At 31.0% G+C, this 24905-nt stretch overlaps 1 protein-coding gene and 1 long non-coding RNA gene across 2 annotated transcripts in view; one reads left to right on the forward strand and one right to left on the reverse strand.

Annotated features, from left to right (window-relative positions):
• Nucleotides 1-22702, forward strand: part of LOC111085185 — a 39669-nt gene extending 16967 nt beyond the window's left edge. Inside the window, exons 2-3 of the long non-coding RNA XR_002610023.1 lie at nt 2867-2938; nt 22453-22702. This is a non-coding gene — a long non-coding RNA (uncharacterized LOC111085185). The remainder of the gene's footprint in view (nt 1-2866; nt 2939-22452) is intronic.
• Nucleotides 3791-24796, reverse strand: LOC106456874 (telomerase Cajal body protein 1-like). Its single transcript, XM_013916244.2, has 10 exons — nt 23775-24796; nt 22620-22737; nt 15240-15328; nt 14845-14935; nt 12798-12930; nt 11974-12066; nt 11722-11840; nt 10409-10512; nt 6178-6330; nt 3791-5089 (listed from the first exon to the last, which is right to left on the reverse strand). The coding sequence occupies exons 1-10, from the start codon at nt 24785-24787 to the stop codon at nt 4894-4896; spliced, it is 2109 nt and encodes a 702-aa protein (XP_013771698.1). The 5' UTR covers nt 24788-24796; the 3' UTR covers nt 3791-4893.
• Nucleotides 24797-24905: the final 109 nt, after the last annotated feature.

The raw sequence follows: 24905 nt of genomic DNA on the forward strand, positions 1-24905 counted from the left end.
CAGGCTAGAATCCAGTTTTATCTTCTTAATAGGGTGATTGACTTACGGAATAAGTTGCTGTGTGCAGTAGTATTTGTTTGTTTGTTTGTAGTTAAGCACAAAGATACACAAAGGGCCATTTGTGCTCTGCCCACCACGGGTATCGAAACCCGGTTTCTAGTGTTGTAAGTCCGCATACTAGGAGGCATGCAGTAGTAAAACCAGCAACATACAGTTCACGAGGAAAATAGATGATTTCTTGAAAAATAAAGTGTGTGTTTAGATTTCTGCTTTTCTCAAGTAAAGTTATATTTTTCTAACCACATAGTGTTTACTTCGAATTCCTGCTAAATATATTTCGAGATTTATCGCTCTTATTCACATTTGAGGGCCCCCAGTCGTATGTCTGCGGACTTATAACGCTAGAAACCGTGGTGGCCAGAGCACAGATAGCCCATTGTGTAGCTTTGTGCTTAACTTCAAACAAACACATTTCAGGTTTCTCTACCATTTATTTGACACGCCCCTTATCGTCAGTTGGTTATTTTGCTATTGGGTGTAGACCAAGAAAATACAACCAAACAAGCCTCCCAGTGGCACAGCGGCATTTCTGCGGACTTACAACGCTACAAACCGGGTTTCGATACCCGCGGTGAGCAGAGCACAGATAGCCCTTTAAGTAGCTTCGTGTTTAACTACAAACAAAATAAATTCCAGCTAGAACTTATGGGATTAATAAAACTTTTTTTTTCAAATCTTCTACCAGTATTTTGATGATTATCCTACGCTCATCAACACCATTGTTATTTTTACTAGATTTTGCTTTATTTTATCAGGTTAGCGTGCTGGACTGTTGATCCTAATTTCCGTAGTTCGTGCTCAATTACAATAACAATAATAAAATCGCGCACCACACTTAGGGACTGTGGAGTATATTACGAGAGACGGTCAAACCCTATTACTTGACCACAGTAGCCCAACAGTTGGTAGTGGGTGGTGTTGGCTAGCCTCGATCAATTTGTGCAAAAATCATCAACAAAGAACAAATCTTATTAAATTTTATTCGCAGATGAAGTGTTTAAACAGATAATGGAACTCAAAAGTGTTTATGATAAGTTGTACATAGGAAAGTTAATGCTTTCATCGTACGATGTACAAGAAAACTTTACTAATCAATAATATTTAGGAAACGAAATAGGTAGAAGCCAGATTAAAGTTGAAAAAAAGTAAAGTTATATTTTGAAAACCTGGGCGCCAATCTTTCCGAGACACGTTGGCACTAGTATTCTTGGAATTCGATCGTTCATCCAATGAGAGCCATGTTCGTAAGTCCTGTCTTACTCACTAAGCTAACAGGTTCATCTGATAGCCACTCAACCTACCCGTACAACAATAAGATTTTCATGATATACTTTAGATGAATGAAAGTTGACGATTAGCCAACAGCACTAGCATCATAATTAATAAACGCGGAATTTCCATGTATATGTTATCTTAAAACAGCAACTTAATCGCCTTTCAGTTTTCCTATGCCGACAACACGGTTCGAAAACTGGTACAGAAAAATGTGGTGGAGTCCAAACACTAGATTCACAAGTTTTGCTTTAGGACCTATTAAGTTAATGACACTTCACAATACGTTGAAATTTATATTTTACTGCCTTTTTTTTTTAATAATCCACAATTTACAACAATAAATCTGAGAATAATATCAAAAAGCTTGGAATAATATTATCCATAAAATATGCATAAGCAAAATTACTTTGAAATTTAAAAAAAAACGAAAAAAAACTACAAACAAAACTGTCCTTCAAATGTTTTCCTTGATATTTATAGCCCATTTGCCTAATTTAAATGATGCTAATTTATTTTGTCAAATGAGAATAACACCATGGCTCAAGTGTATAAATGGGTTAAATTTTATTTAAAATTCAGAAAGGTTAAGATGTGTTGTGAAATTGGAAGACACAATGCACAATATTTTACTTCACTTTGGCTCCATATGAAACACGAAAAGCTAATTAGCAAACCAGGCAAATAACCAACCAATTAAACTAGTGTTAATTCCCTTACTAACTCCCAGTAGGGCAATTTTTAACAATTTGATTTACCACATATCTCTAACGATACACTTAAAAAATAATATTATGCAAATTATCATATCAGTATGTTAAACTATGTTTAGCCTATAGATTTTTTTAAAGAATGTTTATGCAAAACTACACAAAGGACTATTAGCACAGCCATCCATAATTTTAAACTAACAGACCACAAAGAAGGCAGCTACTCAACAACACCTACTACTAACTCTTGGACTACTCTTGTCTGAACAAATATTGGTATCTGACAATCACTCTTACAGTATACCCACAACTAACTCCATGAACCCTCAGATTTACTGTCAGGGCATGCTAATCATTAGGACATTCCCGACCCATTTGACTATTGGGTTATTTTAAGTTATCAAATTAAAGTTTTATTTCCTGATGTAAAACCCTATCATATGCAATGGTTGAGATAAAAACATACTGACAAAATTACTGCATTGTTAGTACAATGCAATTACTGTAAAATTCAAGGTGAAATGATGTTTACATCTCTTTTTTTTTTCACTCTACTTAAGTTATTATACTAATTTCTACAAAATGTATTGATTAGATTAGATTTTTATTTTATTGTTTATTGCAATAACATTACAAAATAATTGTCATTTCAAAGAAAATTAAATCTATTATCACTGTCAAAAAACTGTATATGCAAAAACTCTAAAATTCATGTTTTGGAAATAATCCCATAAGATAATTTGAAATAGTGTTAAAGTTTCTAGCTACTTCTTAAAATTCACTTTTTTATCCAGTTAAGGAATTTTCTTCTTGTTCTGTCACAGGTCTTCATATGTTTCACTAACAGTCCCTTCTCTGTCCTGTTTGTGGCAGTAACCAAGTTCCATAATCTACAGGTAAGCTCAACTTTTACTTTGTCTTTAACCATAACCCAGTACCTTACTGGTAACATTAACTGGTACTTACAGGCTACTTTCTAAACTGATTCTGTACCTCAGCTGGTAACCCTAGTTCGTATTATACTATAAACTTTCAATTGTGTTCCAACTGGTTACTCTAGTTGTATTCTATTATTGAACTCATCTTCACCTCACCTGCTAACCCTAGTTTGTATTATGCTATCAACCTTCAGCTGTGTTCCAACTGGTTACTCTAGTTATATTATATTATTGAACTTCATCTTCACCTCACCTGCTAACCTTAGTTTGTATTGTATTTTCAACTTTAACTTGTTTCCAAGCTAATAATCCTATTTTATATTTTTCTATAAACTTTAATCTGTATCCCAGCTGCTAACCCTAGTTTGTATTCTACTTTCACTTTAACTCGTATCCAAGCTAATAACCCTATTTTATATTCTTTTATAAACCTTATCTGTATCCCAACTGCTAACCCTAGTTTGTATTCTATTTCAGCTTTAACTTGTGTCCAAGCTCATAATATTATTTTATATTCTTCTATAAACCTTAATCTGTATCACAGCTCTAACCCTAGCTTGCTCAACCTTAATTATTTATCCTAATTTTTACAAAATCCTAGTTTCTATATTCTTATTAACTTTAATCTATATCCCAGCTGGTAACCCTAGTTTGCTCAACCTTAATTATATATCTTTATTTGTTCAAATGATCGTATTTAATACAATATTTGTTTCCTTTCATAAATTAAATTTATCAAGTAATTAAATTAATGCCCTAAAGATTTACATGTATTTTCTTAAATATGTAATTTATGAAAGATTTCAAAAAAATTTCTCAACAGAATATACTATTTATTTAAAAGTTATGTATATAATTTACATCAGATACAAATCAATGTATTCCTTATTTTCACATGCTTTTACATCCACCTGCAATATTATGTGTCAAAAGATGAAACTTTATCTGTTATAAAATGATCTTGACTGATGCATACAATGACCACAAAATACAGAAAAATAATGAGTTCTATAAAATCAGAATACTTCTAGAGAAATAATCAATTAAAAAAATGTCAAATAATATTCAATCCTAATCTTAACTTCCATCACAACAACAACAATTACAAAAGTCCCTTCCTCAAAAAACATCACTACAGGCAGAGTCACCTAAGTTCTAAATATGATTTAATGCAAATCTTTTAGTCTGAAAGTGTTATTATCACTGAAAAGTATTTAATTTTTGACAACAAACCTATTACTAAATCAGAACTGGAATACATAAATCTATCAAAGATAAGGAAAGTAAATTTACAAAATAAAGTAAAAAAAAAAAGAACAGATATACATATATATCACTATGAAAATGCTAATTAATTCCTAACTTGACATTTTATGACAAGACTTTCTGGTTCACCACACATCTTTAGATGAACATCATATAGCACTGAAAAGAATATTTCTATGCATATAAACTAAATGTTTAAGGAAAACATTCTGATACACTCTTTCAATAAGAGTAGATTACATAATGAAAATATGAAATAATACCAAAAATAGTTTAATATTAATCTACTGCGTATGATGTATTTTGGGCATTGAACTAAGACCTTCCACCTGATAAGATCTTGCAATAAAATCTTTACAATTTTTAGACATTATCGTCACAAATGAAATTTAACAGCAATCATGTAAACAGCTTATATTTACATAGAAACATATGTAAATCACATCATTCAATGATTTGAGTAATACATACATGCCACACTTGCACTTCAGTATGGTGTTATTTTGGTCAATTTGAATGATATGTCTGAATATATAAAACTGTTTACTCAGAAAACACACTCCTTTCACAGAAACTGTTGTATCAATGTGTGAAAGACTAGAGTATAAATTTACCAGGTTTCTGGTTTGCTACATACTCCTGAACTTTTATGTTTCTGCTATGTTAATAGCACCAGTAAATTTATGACCACCAGTCCACCATAATCGAAGTGAGTTTTCTATCACTAAATTTTTAGTAAGCCACATTTCAGATTCACTACTTTCATCCTCTTCTGAGTCGAGAGGCTCTGGAAACTTCCGCTGGCCAGATGATGTAGCCAAAAGAGGCATTGATGGATGAAGACTGGAAAAGTTGATTAGTTTATTGTAAAATTAACATTTAAAACTTATATTTTAATGAAACAATTTGTAAGCAAATGCTTTAGAACACAGTTAAAAGACCCTAGACAATTGAGATTAATTAAAATAAATGATAACGCTACACCCTCCCAACATGAAATTAAGTATAATTTTTTGCACATAAAATGAATACTCCTCAATATATACACTATTGAAATTTAAAAAAAAAACATAGTCAGTTTAAACAGCATTACATTACAATCAAATAAAACTTTAGTGATATACAATAATTAATTTTCAAATATCAAAACAAAGTATGTTTTTTATTTATCATTAGCAAAAGGCTATATAAAATGATGTATTTACATCATTAGTCTTACAGTTTCTGCCTACATTATGTTATTGAATTAATGTTGTTCATTTAATTACAAAAATGCTTATCATAATTCTATTTTTTACCATTGTTCTTTATCTTTATAAGTCCTACCAGTTAACAATGGTTCCTTTCATAAACAGAAAAATAAAATATAAAGTATTATACAAAAATGTAAAAAAATTAACTTAAATTTTAAAGAAAGTTTCTTATAGTTACAATACTGAAGCTTACAGTATTACCATAATGTTTAGGAATGTTACCTTTACCCGAGTACATTTAGACTGCTCGGTAAATTATGGAACAAAAACACAAAAAAGAGTAACCTAGGCTAGAAATATGCTTTTACTATAACGTATTATGGTATGGCACATCGTCCAATGTTAGAAAAGTTTCTCTAATGTTCATCCATGTCAGAGTGCCTTTCTCATTAATGACAGCTTGCTGTGGTTTTGTTCCAAAAAAACAACCAAAATAAATTTATTAGTTTGATTGGCATAACAGACACATATATAACATTCCTAATTCAATTACTGAAGATTTTTTGCAGAGGATGGGAAAATGTTACATGTCTGTCTAATGCTACTAATATTCTCCTAATACTATAACATTTCTAGTTTTTAAAGTTAACTCGCTATTCTTATTTACTGATATAGAAGCAAGTACTTGTTCTGCCAATGTTTTTTTTGTTTGTTAACTATATTTATTTATATACATACCTAATTCCATTTACACAATCCCGATGGGCTTGAAAGTAATGATAAGGAGGAAGGATAGGATTCTGCTCTCCAGCTACTTCAATAGGAGCTTTTGTGGTGTCCCATACTGTCACAACTCCATTATCATTTCCAGAAATGAGGTACTGTCCACAGCTGGAACAAGAAGAAATAAAAATGCAGTTTAATAACCCTAATGCCATTTGTGACAACAAGAAGCAATTAAAACAAACTAAGAATCAAAAAATAATTCAAGCAAAGAATGTTCATCATGAATATAAACTGTATCTTGCTACCCCCTTTCACAGTTTTCATGTGGTGATTCTGTTTTAACAAAAGTCAATCATCTCAAACACCTGGTCAATTATATGACCTTTCAAAAGTGAAATGAAGTAGCTTGTAAGGAATCAAATAGATTTCTGAAGTCTATGATAGTCAGTTATGAAAACATAGGTTTAAAGAATAAATATAACTACACAGCAGATAGGAGATAAAAAGTTAAAAAAAAATCAGGCAATCATTGAAAGAAATTTGGATAAACATCTTGTTACACATAACCTGGGGGAGGGGGGAGGATCTGTCTGATTCCTAGTCAGATCTCCTGTTAACAACAACTACTTGAATAATTGCTAAAAATGAAGGCAAAGAACTTACTACCTGTATCACACTAGGGTGAATAAAAGATAAAAATAGGCCTTTGGTAATCAAGAATGGTTTAAGAAAACAAAACTTGGAAAAGAACCACTATCAATCAAGATTTAAAACATTCAGAACACGATCCACTAGAGTTTTTGACAAGAGAAGTAAACTAAGATTTCACAGACTCTCTTGGGGAAATGTCCATTTATCCACTATTCTAAAGTTCTTGATAACTGCTAGACAAATAAACCATTCCAGGATTCTGTTAGGAACAAAACAATCTGAATGAAATGAAGAAGCAACCTGACTGCAAACAAGACTAAACACATGCTGATGAAGATTGATTGTCAAAACTCTCAGGGAAACACTGGAAGAGTTTAAATTAATTATGTGCTAACCAAATAAAAAACATAACACTCCTAGTATACACAACAGTTTAAATGATACAAAAAAAGACATTATCACAGAAAATAAGGTTATATTTAATTATAAGAGAAATAAAATAATCATGTACAGCTAAAAAAATTACAATAGTATGTAATAAATTTATTAGTCTGACAATACTTTCCACATAACCTAAAACTTGTACTGCAGCCACTTATCAATGTAACAGAGATATCTGTTTGGCTTTAAAAGCCATAATTAGTTCAGTGAATTGTTTAAATTCTTTATTTTCTTTATTTTAATACTAAACAATTTAACAATACAGGTAATAAAGTACACACGATCTCAACTGCTCCGCTCAAAATGAATCTCCATTTCACACTTTTTAATCATCCCACACAAAAAATGAAACATCATAAATTTTTAACAATTTTCTAAACAAATAAATTACTTGTACTTTACAGTTAATAAGTTTAGTTTCTCCGAATAAACCTTGGCAACTTTAAGATCAATGTGAAAAAAATAAAAGTTTGATTCTTGTCTATAGATACCACTAAATAAGTAAACAACAAAGTAATAACAAATCGAGCTTTTATTTTCAGCACCTAAGTTTGATTGGGCTATTTTTAAACTGTTACTTTTCAAAAGAAAATATTTAAAGTTACTCAGCCAAGAACAGCTTTCTCTTTTAAACAACAGCCTGAACTGACTTATAAATAAAACATCACCTTTAGGTACAGGGCCTAAATTTATCTTTTACATGCTCTTGCAATGACAATACCTGGATAGGAAAAGTTACGACAAAACGCCTTCAAGTTAGTTGGTTTAGAATAAAATTATTAGACTGGTTCTATAAGAAGTTGTAACAATGAATCTACTGAAAAAATACATTTAGAAAAAAAAAGAGAGAGAGTCAAGATTCAGTATTAATAAAGTTATAACGAGAACCAATTTCTTCTTCAGGTCAATCTAGGAATACAACTTTTACTTCTGAAGTTTAATTATAAATCTTTATCTTTCTAGATTCAGTATTGATAAAGTTATAACGAGAACCCATTTCTCTTCAGGTCAATCTCGGAATACCACTTTTACTTCTGAAGTTTAATTATAAATGTTTATCTTTCTAGATTCAGTATTAATAAAGTTATAACGAGAACCAATTTCTTCTTTAGGTCAATCTAGGAACACAACTTTTACTTCTGAAGTTTAATTATAAATGTTTATCTTTCTTTCAATTTCCATGGTACATGTACCTTCTGATACACCACCCTCTAACTTAATTGTCAACAAACATCACATGTAAAGGTGAATTAGTTTCACGTGCACAATTGTGGAAATACAGTACCCTTAACTTAGCTCCTTAATGTATATCGCCTTCATAACAACAACAAAAAGGAGCCTACCAGACCTATCAAGAACTTTTATACATTATTTAAAACAAAGAGTGAGAATAACTTGTTGATGAAAAAGTTGTTCTAACTTTCAAGCCAAAATTTCAGAAAAGATACTTTCTGAAGCACTCCCCCCCAACACATCTTACCTTCAGCTTTTAAAAAACCCCGTATCTGCTATACAATAATATTGTGATATTTTCTTCCACGAAAATATATAGCACAAGTAAATCACTTTTAACCATGGAAAAAAAAGCAAAGGAATGGTGAGGATAGGAAATTATCAAAGAGCAGGCATTAAACAGTCAAAGAAAATATCAGAACAGGAGTAAATGATGAAAGAAAGTACGAGAACAGACTTTAAATAATGAAATAAGATATTAGAATAAGCTATAAACAAAGAAAGAAAATATCAGAACAGGAGTAAATGATGAAAGAAAGTACGAGAACAGACTTTAAATAATGAAATAAGATATCAGAATAAGCTATAAACAAAGAAAAAAAATATCAGAATAAGTCATAATCAATCATATAAAATGACAGAACAAGTTGTATACAATCAAATAGAGTATCAGAACAGGTTGTAAGCAATAAAATAAAATTTTAGAATATGTTGTTAATAATCACTTCTAAAATTAAAGTACATTAGTTGTGAATATAGCTCTTAGAGACATTTTTACTATGTCATCCCAAGGATGAGTTGAGTTAAAATTATATTAAAAAAGAAAAATCAAATTATGATTAATATTGCAGTCAATTAAAAAAACATTTTTAAACCAACAAGCCAGGCACACCACATTATGTATACTATAGTACCGTGGAAATACAAAGCCACAGAAGAAGAAATGCGAAAAAATAAAACAACTCTCTAAGTTGCATTGTAGGATTATCAAAGAACAAAAATTAGCCTAACAGACCAAAGTATTTAAAAAACCAAAACAATGAAATATTAGTTGAATCAATCCTAAAAATGAATAAATTCCACTTAAAAGAGAAAATAGTTTTAAGTCCCATTGTTACAACGAAAATTACACAAAAAAAGCATGAAGAAATTAGGTGGGATCGCATATTTCATGAAAGTAAATATAAAAAAATTCCACCTCAAAAAGAGGAAATTAGGCATGCACACTTCACCATAAATGATATGAAGTATAAATGACACAAATAATAATGAAAGTATATATTTATATTGTGAAGTGATAGGGCAGTGTCAATTTATGCTAGACACAAAAAAAACATTAAAAGTTACTGTGACCCACAAATAAAGCATAATCAATTAACGTTTTGCAATAATTACAATAAGTTAATAACAGAAGTTAGTTTATAACCACAGAGCTGGGGTTTGCTGCAAGGTGTCAGGGGAACCACAGTACATACAAACATACCCCCAATGTATCTAACATTTTTTAGAGTACTTTCTTTGGTGCTTTTGAGAATATTGAGTGCAATCAAAATATATATATTATTCATTTGTATGAATTTATTGGATTGGGTTCCTCAATCACTTTGCTTGATGTCAAGAGATGGAACCCCAAGAAAAGAAAGTTTTGGGAACCCCTGCAGTAAAGTATTTATCTGCTATTTTATATAGTGGCTTGCTGACCAGACAGACTAGTTAGAGGACCAGATTATTTCTAGTGTAAGTACTGCATATGTAAAATTTTAGACAGTGAATTAAAAATAATGAAATCATTGGAAGCTTTTAAAAAGTTACAGTTTCTGTTTCAGCATTCTTAAAAAAGTTTCCATTCAAAGAGAATCTTGACTGATTTTTTTTTTTTTTAAATATATTACAAAATTAATACTCAATAGCATTATACCTGCTTATATCAAAATATATACGTTGGTTTGTTGTAACTAGTCTTCTTAAGGAACACAATACTTGTCCTGGATTTCTTAAGTCCCAACAAAAGATATTTGGGTCCTACAAATAGGCAAACAAAAAAAATTAAAATCTGTCCTCAGGTAAATTATTTAAAATATACAATATAATGTACACTTAAAAATGGTTCTAGTTTTACAACAACTGTTGAATGAAAATACATACAATAAAAATATTATGTTATTCTTCAATCAGGCCTGTCAGTCCATTTTTAAGAAAAAATAGATTAAAATAAGAGACTATAACATAAAAACATGTGTTTTTATAGGCTCCTCAGCCAGAAAAGCCTCATTTCTTTGGCAAAACAAAAACAATCTTCGAAACAGAGAATTTTTTACTCATAAAATCACAATATTATTCGGATCAAAGTAGGTTTCTTATACCCACCGTATGATTTTAATATATATTTTATGAAAACACAAAAAGGCATAAACCTGTGGTTCAGGTTGGTTGAAAACATTAAAGTTTTATAGACCATATTCACACATAAAAAAAATAATTACTTTCACAATTTAAGTTTTAATAAGTTTGTAGGTTTTAATAAGTTCATTAGGAGCCCTGTTCAGTTACAATTTCTATAAGTTTTATACAAGTAATGTACTGAAAACATAATAGTTGCAATTTATTTATAGTTATTGTTTTTGCATAATTAAAGCTAGTTTAGTTATTGTTGCTAAATGGCTGAAGGTATCTTTATGTCATTTTTAGTGAGCTCAGCTAAACATGAAAAGTGACTAATGAAAAACTTAATATGGCTTCCTAAGTTCGGACTTGTCTTTACAAACCTGACTGAATATTTTGTTCTAACCACACACACACACAAATTTTATTCATGCCACTGAAAATATCTTTGATTATGTCCTATTATGAGTTAATACAATTAAAATAATTATTTGTAAATCATTGTATTAGGAGAGAAAGTTCCTGACCTCTTTCATGAAACACAGTTTTTGTACTAGATATGTATTAGTTGCACACTCCACAGTTAGTTTGTAAACAAACAAACCTTTAGAAAACTTGCCTGTTGTTCTTCAACGCTCCTAAGCAAGCATATTAATATTTGTTGTTCATCTTGCTACTTTTAATCATTATTGTAATTCCCACTTCTTGTATTTAAACATTTGTGATTTTATGCTATTCGTTCATGAGCATTGTTAAAAATGTTGTGTTTTTCAACATGCGCATATTGTCAACACAATATTGTTTTTGCATAATTAAAGCTAGTTTAGGAAGATTTTGTCTTTGACTAACCTTCCTACTACCAGTGTACAACTTTGTTCCATCAGGGGAAAATACAAGGTGTGTGATGCCACCCACTGGTCCATCAAACATATAGAAAAGCTGACCATTAGGTTCTGTATACACACCAACTGTAATATAAACAATGAATCTCTAAATAACTTTGAATTTTTTGTATTAATCAGCTGTAAGTATATGTAGATATACACACACACATATCATGTAGAAAGTTAAAGAAACATTTTATGTTTGTTTATAACATACCTGTTTTACAGTAAGACCCAGCTGCATAAATACTTCGATCCATTGGATTGAAAGCCATACACGATATTATGCCAGCCTGGCCTTGTTTTTTAGCTGGAATATTAAAAACAGAAAATAATTTTTAAAAAAGTGCAAATTTCTCTGAAGGCATTTTAATATGGATGAACAGAAATTTTATTTAACTCCTAGCCTATCAGTTGATTAAACAGATCGAAAAGCAAATTGACTGACTGCTACATTGCTTCTATTTGCCTATTAATTTTTTTATAACAGAGGAATAATTTATGAATTTATTTCAATGATAATTAGGTGATATTAGAGTCATTTCAATTATATGTTTAGGCTGGTACTAGACAAATAGTATGACCAGTTTGCAACTCAGTTAGTGACATTTAACAAATCAGTTACTAACAACTATCTAGTTTACATAGCTGAAAATTAGAAACTGATAATAAAGCATAAAAAAGTAAAGAAATTAGCTATCAGTGTAGTTTTTAATGAGATAAGTAGGTGAATCACAACATATTTTGACCAGCTTTAGCTAATTGTCATAGAAACATAGAGTATACAACATGTAGAATTCTGAAAGGACTTTTCTCTACCTTAAAATACTTTTATTTCAAACTGTCAGCCTGCTCAGCGCATTGTTGCCCAATAAAAGCTTGGTAAGAGGGCTGAAAATTTGCAATAAAAGTTTTAACATAGAGAAAAGTCCATTTATAATTGTATATATTAAGTTACCTACATTATGAGTCTTAAAAAAACAAGTATACAACATTGTAGCTTTGACACACACTTTAGTTATCAAAGCAAAAAACACTTACCATTTGTGGGTCTATGTTCACAATTTCTCCCAGGTTGGCCTATGTCAAATACTCGAATCATTTTGTTAAATCCACAAAACAAACGTTGCCCATCAAGATCAAAAGCAAGACTATGTGCAGTCGAAAGCTCATCCTAAAGCAAAAAATAAAAGCACTTCTCTTAGATTTAGATAGTTTTTAAAATTTGAAAACACCTTTAATGTGGGAGCAGAGGAGTATAAAACGATTTTCGAACAATATAAGAGTTAAAACATGTTTGTACTTAAAGAATATATCAATACATTTCAGTTACAAAATTATGAATGACATACAGAGGTTTCAAACACACAATGTGAGAAAGAACTCAAAAATATTGAAAAAGATCTCAGTCTGCTTAGAAGACTGTTTGTTTTGTTTTAGCACAAAGATACACAATGAGCTATCTGCACACTGTTCACCACAAGGATTAAACCCCAAGGTTTAGAATAATAAGCCCTGAAGCTCACTTCTAAACAATTTTACCCCTCATTAGTAATCACAGGAAAGAGTAAACTGGAGAACAAGACCAGGCCTCTTGTAGTAGTGACTTTTAGTTAACATGTAAGATATTTAAGTTCTCTTTACCTCACCATAAATAATATACAGGTTACTTGTGGTGAGTAAACAACAGTTCAAACACTGTACTCATCTAAGCAGGTTCTCTCGTTTATCAAAACCAGTCTCAGTGATAGGTGGCAAATCCAAGACTATAATATATCTTGCATTTCTTTCTCAATGGAATTTATGATTTTAGTAATGAAAGAGAAAACAGAACATTGCTATGAAATAAATATTTCAAGTGTACCATACTAAATCTCAGCATGAAAACATTAACTAGTACTTCAAGTACAGTATTGTACTATTATATAAATATATTACTATTTTACCTTCAGCTTTAATACCACTGTTATTCTTTATCAATATTTGAACTCCATGTCTTAAACATTGAATGAATAAAATTTTTCAGTGTGTGCAACTTTTAACTTTTCTTGTGACTTGTGATCAGAAAGTTGTGGGTTCCAGAAGTGCAAGTGCCCATCACAGCTTCAAGAAAGTAAGGTGTGGTGTTACAAACATAGCACATACAATAACATTGTGTAGAAAATTTAAATTTATAGCTTATTTAAAATTAAAGAACAAAGTTATGCAAGTTATAAATTACAATGTAAAATAGATTTTACATCTTATTCAACAATATTTAAAGAATACATTTACACAATTATAAATGTAACATAATGTTAGTGGGTGCTGTCAGCCAGCTGCCTTACCTTTAGTCAGCAATTCAAAAATTAGGGACAGAAGCAGACAGTCTTAACAGCCTTGGCATAACTCAAAAATAAATATAATACATCCATAGTTGAAAAGGTGAGCAAGTTTGGTGGCAACAGAAGTTAATAAGCCCAGGACTCTTGAATCATAAAGCACCCCGGCCCAAAGATGAACAAACTCAAATTAAAAAAAACAAACTTTTTAATGCTAAAAACTGGATTTTGACAACAGCAGTGAGCGCAGTGCAGATAGCACAATGTAGCTTTGCTGTTAACAACAAATAAGCAAGATGACAATATTTTCATTACTTAGATAGTCAAATTTATCAAAAATAGTATAATAACCAAACCTCTAAGTTTGAATAGATGATTATTTTCATGAGCTAGTTAAGCTGAGTAAACTTGAATAAATCAAAAATAATAATGGTAATATTTCAAGTACTGCACAGTTGAAATAATCAAAAATAGTTAGAATCAGAAACACTCATTTTGATTAGTTAATTATTTTTGTGGCATTAATTAATTAAGTCATAATTTCAATTACTGGATAGTTGGAATAATCAAAATTAGTAATTATCATAAACATTTGTTGAATATATTCATGATATTATTCTACTTAATTGTAATTTTGATGAATTGATTACTTTACATGACACTAATTGTTGTAAGTTCAGCATATAAAAAACTTCAACTTTATAGGCACAAGCGGATGAGAATGAAACACATTGCCCTTGGATGGGATGCTATACAGTACAACTCACCAAATGGTCGAAAGCTCTATACGTACACCGAAGTTCTCCAGTGAAAGCATCCCACATGTGAATAGGATTATCACGTCCACTGGTAACAAAACTGAAACAAAACAAACCAGTCGTATTCTACCCTCTTTTACACGGTTCATCCACACTGAAAATTGTGAAATATAGTTTTTTGAAATCCGGGTATATTTTTTTGAAACTTACATTTACAATCTACTTATGTTTCAATGAACTGAGTATATCTACATAAAAATAAATGTATCAATATATCTTTTTATTTCTTGTCATACTGCTTAACATTCGCGAATATAGTAGCTGTTTGACAGATAAAAGGGAAGTAGCAAAGTAGTTTCTATGAACTTACTTTTCATCAGAAAAAGGTTATTTTTCCCACTTACCAACAAGATGCAGGATCCCATGACGACATGAATGGGTACCAACAATAGTCATAAACCAGATCACCTTCTTGTACCTGTAACACTGCATTCTATCCAATTCACCCAAAACATAAGAAAAAAGAAAATAAGAGCTTCGTGTAAACTTAGGGAAATGGTAATGTGCCAAAACATTTAACAATCCTCAAATGGTATATCCTTACATTCTACAAAAACACTATGTTAAAACTGTTACTCAGTTCCACCTAGGTAACCTGGATAAGTATGAATAAGGCTACAAATAAAATAAACTGTATATTCTAATTTCTGCCATTTTTTTCATTGACATTTATTTATTTAGATCAATAAAACAACACAGTGAAAAGTAAAAAAGTTCCCTTGGCTGTGGTTTCGCTAGATAGTAGATAGGGATGGTGGGAATCTGGTTAATCCATTCCTGCAGGTCACTAATTAGATGACGAGGCATAAGAGTCGTAGTTAAAAAGCTGCTCTGTTGGTAGTTCTAGGATTGAACCAGTCATGCCATGGGACTGTAGGCAAAAGGTTTGAATAATGCATTTCACCAGCTAAGTTTACAAAGAAGACTAAATTCTGTCTTTTTTTATAATACAGATACATTCATATTGAGATTATTTATTTATAATTCAAATTTCAACGTCTTGAAGGATCTAAGGTTATATACAATTTCTCAGTGTCCTTTCAGTGACTTGAAAAAAGCTTATTTTGATATCATTCTCCTCCAGTGGAGTCCACATATTGCATTATATTGAATATTTTTTTTGTTTTGCCTCTTATAATGCTTGGTTGAAAGAACTGACAAAATTGAATTGGATGAAATCACTAATTTTACATGTAAAATACATCAATCACCAACAACATATAGTGGGATTAATTAGAATATTGAGGGTATATTTGTTTAAATTTTTTTTATGAATCTTGTGTTTTTTGAGATTTTATAACAATGAAGTGATTGATAGCCACAAACAATTTGGTGAATAAATTGTTTAAATACACGTGTTTAAAAAGCTGAAAAGCTTTCCCCGCTGATTTCTCCAAGCCCACAAGGCAGTCAAAACAGAAAACCTGGTATACTGTAATATACTTTTTTACAAAATAAGATCTCAAAGAAGAGTTAAAACTGAAAACCTGGCATACTATAATATAGATTTTATGAAATACATTTTATAATTAATACGATCAAAACCTTACACAATTTAGAGTTAGTAGTACAAATGTTTATCAAAAAGTAAGTAAACACAAAGTTTATGAATTTATATCACAGTTAATTAACAAGATTTCCAGACACACAATATCCAGTAACACACATATATGTACAAAAAGAACAATTTCAAAACAAATATACAAATATGTTGGTTTTATTTAACAAGATATTAATCTTTTATATAAATTATATTTGCATACACTGTTCTATGGATACACCACGCTAGCAAAACAATATAAACATCAACGTACACATAGATGCTACAGTTTACCAAATTAACTCGAAACTCCAACTCAGCATGGACAGAGCTTAATTATGTCCTGGGAAAACTTTCCTAAACCACATTAACAGAGTGCTTACTTGGCTATTATAATGCAGTACGGTTATTATGACTCACAGATTAACGGCTAATGACAAAGAACACTTAGGAATGAGCTTACATGCAAACTCTATTTGAATGATAATGCAGAGTGTGTCATCTATCAAGTGGTGATGGTGTTAACTCTTATATCAGCTGCTATATATTTTATCTGCATCTGCTTGGCCACATATATGCATAGAGAATTAACTGGGGATTATTTTGAAGGTACCAACAGGTGGCAGCACTATACAGTTAGTACATGTATATCAAAGCAGCAATTTTGTGTACCATTCATCAACAGTGTTACAGATAAGAATTTGAGCCTACAGTAATTTATTACCCTCATTTTGAGACTATGTGAATAAAATGCAGCATGATCTTTAAATCATAGTACTTTTGATAAATACTTACAATCTTTAGTAAGCATCAGTTATAGCTTTACATTTTAACTGCATTGTTACTTTGGACTACAGTACAAAAACTTTGGGTTTTAAATAAAAATAAAGCCAACAATGATTCTTATTTACTTTATTGTCAACAGACACTGTGGTTGTGAAACAATTAACCACAGAAACAATACATAAACAGTATATTGTTATTCCAATGCTGCAGACTGAATATGTGTAACAAAATGTCTGAATGCACATATTGGATTTCTAATAAAATAAACAGAATCTTTCTTCGACATTATGATTGTGCTATCAGATCAGGAATGGCTTTTATTTTTATCAAGTTTAAATAATATCAGGTTTTTCACCTTACAGTAAGTTGCAGTTACATTAGCAGTGATTTCTAAACAAAATAAAAATATATTTCTGTCTTTTTTTAATACTGCTTGTGAAAATATGTTTAATCTATTTTATCATTTTGGCTAAGGAGCCTTTTAATCTTCAACTGCCACAGTTTAACAGCAAAAGTAGGGTCAAAATATCTATCATATCACAACTATTTTCATTAAAGTGTCAACGTTTTCATCTTTGATAGACCACCCAAATTTGGTTCTTATCCTACTTTAGACAATAAATGCTTTGCCATATTGAACACTTATTATGCAGAAACACAAGGCATTATTACATAGCTTGACAACATTAGGCATCACAGTCACATGTAGATTAAGAACAATCTTGCAAAGTTTTGTCATGTTGCATTACTAATAGCTTTCATTAATCATTCCCTGTAACATAAGCCATTGATTGTTAAAAACATCTTCATCCAACATGCAGTCCCTCTCTGTCATACTGTGCCTTAATCTTCTTAGATTTTAAAAATAAACCACAGATGCCTCTCTAATGCCAATATTACTATTTTCCGTAAGGTAAATGACTCTAACAAATGATCCAGATAAGTTAGGATTAGCATTGTCCTTTTTCTTGAATTTATTCCCACTGTTACCTTTGACACTTGCAACATACTTCTATCAATGCCTTTAACATTCTGCATCAGGGGCTGCACTGTAAGTAGTGCATCTTTTCAGAAGAAATTTCTCACTGTCCTCATCATGACTAAAAACCCTTTCTTAATTGTTTGATACTTTCGGAATCATGTCTGAGTAATACATCAAGGCATTTATTTCCCAGTAGCTGGATTTCACTAAATATTCACAATATTGTGAACATATAAACTAAATGTTGTAATAAGTGTGCACTTGTAGTTGCTAAAGTACTTAGCCAATGAAGCAGTTGTATTCTCCTCTGCACTAAGCTAACTCAGAGTGATTAAAATTGAGGGATAACTTGTGCACAACTTCTAATGAATTTATCAATCTGAGTCTCTTAATTTTGAAGAATGGATCATCCATTACCTCTTTCACTCTCTTAAGATTTCTAATTCTTATTGCAGACTTCTTGAATCTGAGATATAAAAGTAGACACTGGCAATCTTTTGTTGAATCTGTTCATGATACAGAGGGTTGAGTATGTTATATTAAAATGACTGAATGAGCAAACCAGCAAATCATATAACTACAGCTGATATAAAGTCCTGGTGGAATAGTATGTATCAGAATTTAACTTGACATAGTTCGGCATTTCGTGATGCCACCAAAAATTGATTTAGGATATGTAACAGCCTTTTACAAAGCAAAATATTCATACACTCAGATCATAAAAACGTGTTCATATCAGGGATTTAGATTTTTTTTTATGATGAGGATAACCCTTGTACTTAATGGCATTGGAAAATGATGGAATATGGATCAGTTTAGAAAATGTGGACCACCCAGAAAGAGACCTTCAACAAGGCATTCCCCAGATGTGGTAAGTAAAGTGCTGAATCTATTAACAGTGGTAAAATCCATTCACATGCCCCAGGCAACAGTGAACAACATAATCAAGAATGATCTTAGTCTGGAAAACCAACACAAGTCACATGTACACAAGCTGTGTCTATGACATATCTGTTCAACCATTACATACCTCTAGAGCTGAAGAGTGAAATGGCCATTCATGCTATTTCATATGAACACATACCTGTCATTGGAATGCAGTGTATGGATTTGTGTGCAATTGGACTACTGAAGTGAGCACTTGGAAACCTTCATCCTCATAAACTGTATGGATTATGGAAAGCATGTGGAGAAATGGTGTACTTAGGACTTACAACAGATCCTCTTGCAATGGAAATTATGCAGCAGGGCTGCTATGAAGATATCAGATAGAGCATGGCTGGAGATGGCAACATGGACTGTAACAACTTGGTGAGGCTCCAAAATTGTATAACATGTGCATAAGACAATTTGTAGGACAAATGGTGAGTATTTGACCTTAAGATATACCCTTATATCTGTCTTTGTCCCAAAATTACAGAAATCCCATCTATTCCAACCTATGACACCTTCTAATATCAGAACCAATATTTTTCAGACTGTCAGCCACATGAGCACTAAGAGTGTGTGTGCTTTTCCATCATCAATATACAAGTTGTATATACACACACAAAAAAAAAGAACAACAGTGAAGATTAAACCTAACTGGCTTACTAAAGACATAAATGAGAAAATCAGGGATAAATTACAAAGTTTAGTAAGTTTTAATTTACAGAAAATTGGAAGACTTAGAGGACTATAGGGAGTCTAGAGATTTGATCAGAAAAGAAACTAACAAATCCAAAATTGGAGTGCTGGGTGGCAGAATGAGTCCTGGGTTGTCCTGCCCACCATAGCTACAACTCTGCATATGGTGATAATATTTTGGTGCTCTCAATGCTAAATTTTTTAACCTATTTAATAATCACATTGAAAGTTTGATAAATTATGATAGTTTTGGGAAATTCTGTTCTAGCTACTGGTATACTTTTTGTCCTAAAATGCATATTTGAAAGCTACTTATAAAAAAACATCTAAAAATTTTTACTCAAGTGTAAAAGAGCTTGAGTATGCAATAAATGCTACATATTCTTGTCTTTGTGTATATATATCTGTTGTTATAACAAAAGTAACTAAAATGTAAAACTTCTCAGCTTAACCTACAAAAACTTCAGTAAAAATAAACATAAAATTTACAGAGCTCAGGTGCTCTGTGAAATATTACACACAGCAATGGTGTGGTGTTTACCTTAGCTCTACAGAAAATAGCTAATGGAGTCCTGTTGTAATTTATTGCTTTTGACACAAGAATTACAGCCATAAAACCATTAACTGGAAACTGTGTTAAAAACAACTTTTGATATTCATTTAGGATGTTCTAAAGGTTATGCAAGTTAAATAAAAAACTGTAAAATGAAAAGAAGTATTTTTATCTATAGTACAAAAATCACCTTTCACTCAGAGTGATTCAGTAAAGGCTTTGTAAATTTATAGACAATCTTTTGTGAAAGTACTTTGTAAAAAAACTTCACTTTTTTTGTACAAAAAAACTTGTAATGTTTACTAAAGGCTGGGGAAATTTCATGAAGATACACACAGTAAATTCATAATTCTAGTAAACTTTAATATATAACTTCACAGATATGTGGTCAGTAAATCTGATTGAGCCCATGAACAGATGGTTAATTCAAAATAGTGTTGCTATGTTAAAGAATTTCTTACATGTGTAATATTTTTTTCAATAAATACATGTATGTTTATCAATTTATTAAAAATTAAAGAGTCAACAAGTGTCAGGTGACTGGTAAAATTATTATTACTTGGCCACTGTGACTGACAGTGGTTTTTTCCACGTGAAAAAGCTGTATAGATATATTGATTAAAAGCTAAAAGAAGTAACTATTGCTCTACAAGTCTACACTTCGAATATTATGTATACAGTTTTTTGTCTCCTTATTTAAGAAAGGATATTGACTCATTGGGAATGGTTCAGAGGAGGGTTAGTCGGATGATCCCAGAGATAAAAAATTAATCGCACATAGATATATTAAGAAAAAAAAAGGGTAAGAAGTGATATTTTTGAAGTTCACAATATAACCTGTAGATTGATATGATAAAGGCCTCTGATTTTTTTGTACTATATTATGAAGATAATAGGATGAAAAGATCAACACAAGTTTAAAAAGTTGGAAAACAAAAAGACAAGCTTAACTCCAGTTAAGATTGTTTTATTTTTCTGAAAAAAGTAATTGTTTTATGAAATAAGTTGCCATTGAAAGTAGCGGAGGCCAGTACTTTAATGGAGTTTCAGAGGAAAATTGATGATTTTTCCAAAAAAGAAAGGGTAATTTAAATTTTTACTTTTATCAAGGATGGCTATACAAGGACAACACTGAAAGACCAAATGATCTCTTGTTGTCCATATCTTTTTATTATTATTATTTTGAAAATTAATCCTCATTTTGATTAACATTTTAAATCAGTTAGTGGAAGGGCTACAATAACATTGCTTTATGTCATACTCAACTAATTTTATACTTAACCTTCAGACCACTGATTTTTTTTACACTGATCTTACTAAGTAATTTTATGTTTTTACCTCTACAAACTCAGTTTTTAAGAACTTACAAAAAAAATTGAATGAAATTATTAATTTTCCATGAAAATTACAAAGAAAAACACATCAGTAAAAAGTGGGATTAATTTCAATACTGATAGTACATTTTACTTAAATTTTCTTGTGTTTTGTGTGCCCTATATGTTATTAAGAACCCTATAACAAACAGTCATGGACACACAAGTAATTGGGTACATAACAGCTTAGAAAAATGCGATTAAAAAACTGCCAATGTCCACAATCCTGAGCTTTAAATATATATATATATATAAATATTAGGGATGCACGGGTACCCACCCAGCCAGATATTCGCCCCGGCCAGCTATTGGGCTACCCGGTAATACTCAGCTCGAACCGAGTGTTGAAGTTAGGCATCTAAGCCCTAAGCTTTGTGGCAACTAATGCAGTACTGAAAGTTACAGTGAATAATTGGTTTAGTTATAAAAAACATGTTCTGAAGAAGAAAAACTGACCGCCCTCTAAAAGTCGGGGATTCAGAGAACAACAGGGGTTAATAACAGGCATGGCTTGAGAAGTGGATTTCTGGGAAAGTTGGGAGTTTTGAGAACAATAGGGGTTAGGGTTTGAGTAGTTGGGGCTAGCCATTGAAAGTTGAAAGTAAAACTTGAATGTTCTGTTGGTGGTTATTCAGTTAAATGTAATAAACGTCAATTTTGTTTTTGTTTCTAATTTTTGTGTATGTTTTTTTTACAGAGGGGGCAAGTGGAAAACCCTGTTCCAGTTGACACCTGGCCCCAGGAAAAGTTTAGTGACTAGGTACCCAGACCCGATATTCGGCCAAATTTAACTACCCACATCTAAATATTTACACAGACATAGCATCTTAATCTATCCATACTGTCCTAAAGAGTTTTTCTTACCATTTCTTTGATCTTGTCCCATTCTGTACACTGATAGTTACTTGCTTCACTTGGTAAATTAAACAACCTTAAGCAGTTATCTTCACTGTTGGTTAATATACAACTTCCATCTGGAGACCTAGTAACAAAGAATAAACCACATCTATAGGCATTCTTCATGGAAGTGGAAGTCTTTCACACGATAATCAGAAGTATCATTACTATTTTAAAATGCTAAGAAACATTTTAAGCTTCAAGTTTATAAATTCAAAATACAATGAGCTGCTAAATTAAAAAATATAGTTTCAAGTTTCACTTGACAGTTATATACAACTCACCATTGGTTATAATGTTCTTACTTGTCCAATGCAAGTTTTTGACATAAATTAAAGCTGATGTTTGATATTAAAAATCACATATTTTTACGCTATATATGTTTAAACAATTAAAGATGTAAGTGAATTGCAGAATATCTTCTGCAATATTTTTGGACCTTCTAGAGTCATGCTGAATTTCAACTTGCCTATTGAAAGTAGATGTTCATATAGTATCAGATACATTATCACGAGTGCACAAAATGTGTCCAAAACATGGTTAATATTTGCATAACAACAGCTGTTGGGTATAACAGAAAAACAAAGAAGATCACAATTTAATCACACATGTTTAACTTTTTCTGCATCTTTCCTGAGATGATAATACATTTTGGTAATAGAAGTAAATTTGTTCCTCATAAAAATAAGTCTCAGGGAAAACACATTATGGACAGAAATTCCACTTTGTATTATATCTATGTACATAATTTCCAAAGTTAAATCTAAAATTTTGAAATAAGGAACAAGGCTAATACTATGAGAAAAAAAATAAGTTTTAAAATACAGAAAGCAAAAGAATACATTGCTACCTCAAGATAATTCAGTCTTGAAAAAAATTATTTAAAGAAAACATTTAAAATTATACAGACATATTACCTATGCTTTCAAATGTATGAATAAAATACAATATTTTGAAAGTTATAATACTTTCAAGACTTTAGTTTTGGAAAAGGAACCATACTCGGCTCCCAGAAGATATAATGAAAACAGATAGGTAATTCAACACATTAACCTCATACATTTTATTGGAAAATATGAATTCAACATTATAAATTTTAATTCCTAACTCACTTTTGCTCACCATTTACAGCCTTTAATGAAGTTTACCATACATTTCTGATTGGAAAAATCACTCCAAGATCCTGTAACTTGAATTGGAATAACACTAAAGTCATGGTTTGGAATAAGGTTTACATTCTCTAATTCTTGAAGATTGCCATTCTCAGATTCTTGAAGGTTGTCATTCTCAAATTCTACTTCAACTTTTAATTTTTTAAGCACAGAGTGTATGTTTTCCTCCCCATCTTCTTTTTCTCTTTTGATAACAATGTCCGCATCTAATACAGGCAAAGCTTTAACAATGTCTCTATCACAATTAAATGAAACTTGAAAATCGTTATAACATGTACTTCTTGTTTCATTTTCTTGATTCTCAATGGGATGTAGTTCACCTTGAAATGTTTCAGGTTTTAACATATTTATGTCAAATGAATTTTTCGAATTTGGATTAAAATTTGCATGCTCTTCAAAATTAATCCTATTCTCTTCATTTTCTGATTTAATAACTAAGGTACTGCAAACAGTAGTATGAGTTGGGTCTTTTACTATTAGATTTACGGTACTTGTGCTATCAACACTAGTAGCAGTGGTAGTAGTAACGGTAACACTAACAGTACTATTACTAGTATTAATGCCCGTTACACATTTACTATCAGATCTTTCAGTTTCAGTAACAACTTCATAAGGCTGACAGTTTGTACTACTGGTATATTCTGTAAAGTTTACATTAGCATTAGCCTTGCCGTTACTAGCATTTGTAATATTTATACTATTGCAACTAGTACTAGCAGTAGTACTGCTAGTATTAATATTATTAGCAATAACATCACGCTCAATCTCTACATTACAAGTTTCTGCTTCTTCCGTATTTACACTAGATGTAACTTCTTTTCGGGAGGACAATTTCTCATCTTTACAGACATTCAATCTTTCTCCGACATCAACAGTTCTCAGATGTACTTCTGAAGTAACTGTAACCTTTTCATCACTATCCAAATCATGAACTTTTGGTAAATCTCTTAAACACAACTCCATGTTGAAACTGCGACCTCTACGAAACTCAATTCTTATTGATATATACTTGAATAAAAATACGAACTCTATAACGCTATGATTGTTAATATATATTAAATTCATTGAATTAAACAAAAAC

The sequence above is a fragment of the Limulus polyphemus genome, unplaced genomic scaffold (assembly GCF_000517525.1).
Source record: "Limulus polyphemus unplaced genomic scaffold, Limulus_polyphemus-2.1.2 Scaffold267, whole genome shotgun sequence".
Lineage (NCBI taxonomy): Eukaryota > Metazoa > Arthropoda > Merostomata > Xiphosura > Limulidae > Limulus > Limulus polyphemus.

Bases quoted from the DNA above. Each gene is read 5' to 3' on its own strand.
- LOC106456874 (XM_013916244.2), bottom strand. From the start codon at position 24,787: ATGGAGTTGTGTTTAAGAGATTTACCAAAAGTTCATGATTTGGATAGT. The intron at 12,931-14,844 runs GTGAGTTGTACT...TTTTTGCTTTAG, and splicing joins ATAGAGCTTTCGACCATTTG to GATGAGCTTTCGACTGCACA. The intron at 11,841-11,973 runs GTATGTTATAAA...TTTATATTACAG, and splicing joins TGGGTCTTACTGTAAAACAG to TTGGTGTGTATACAGAACCT.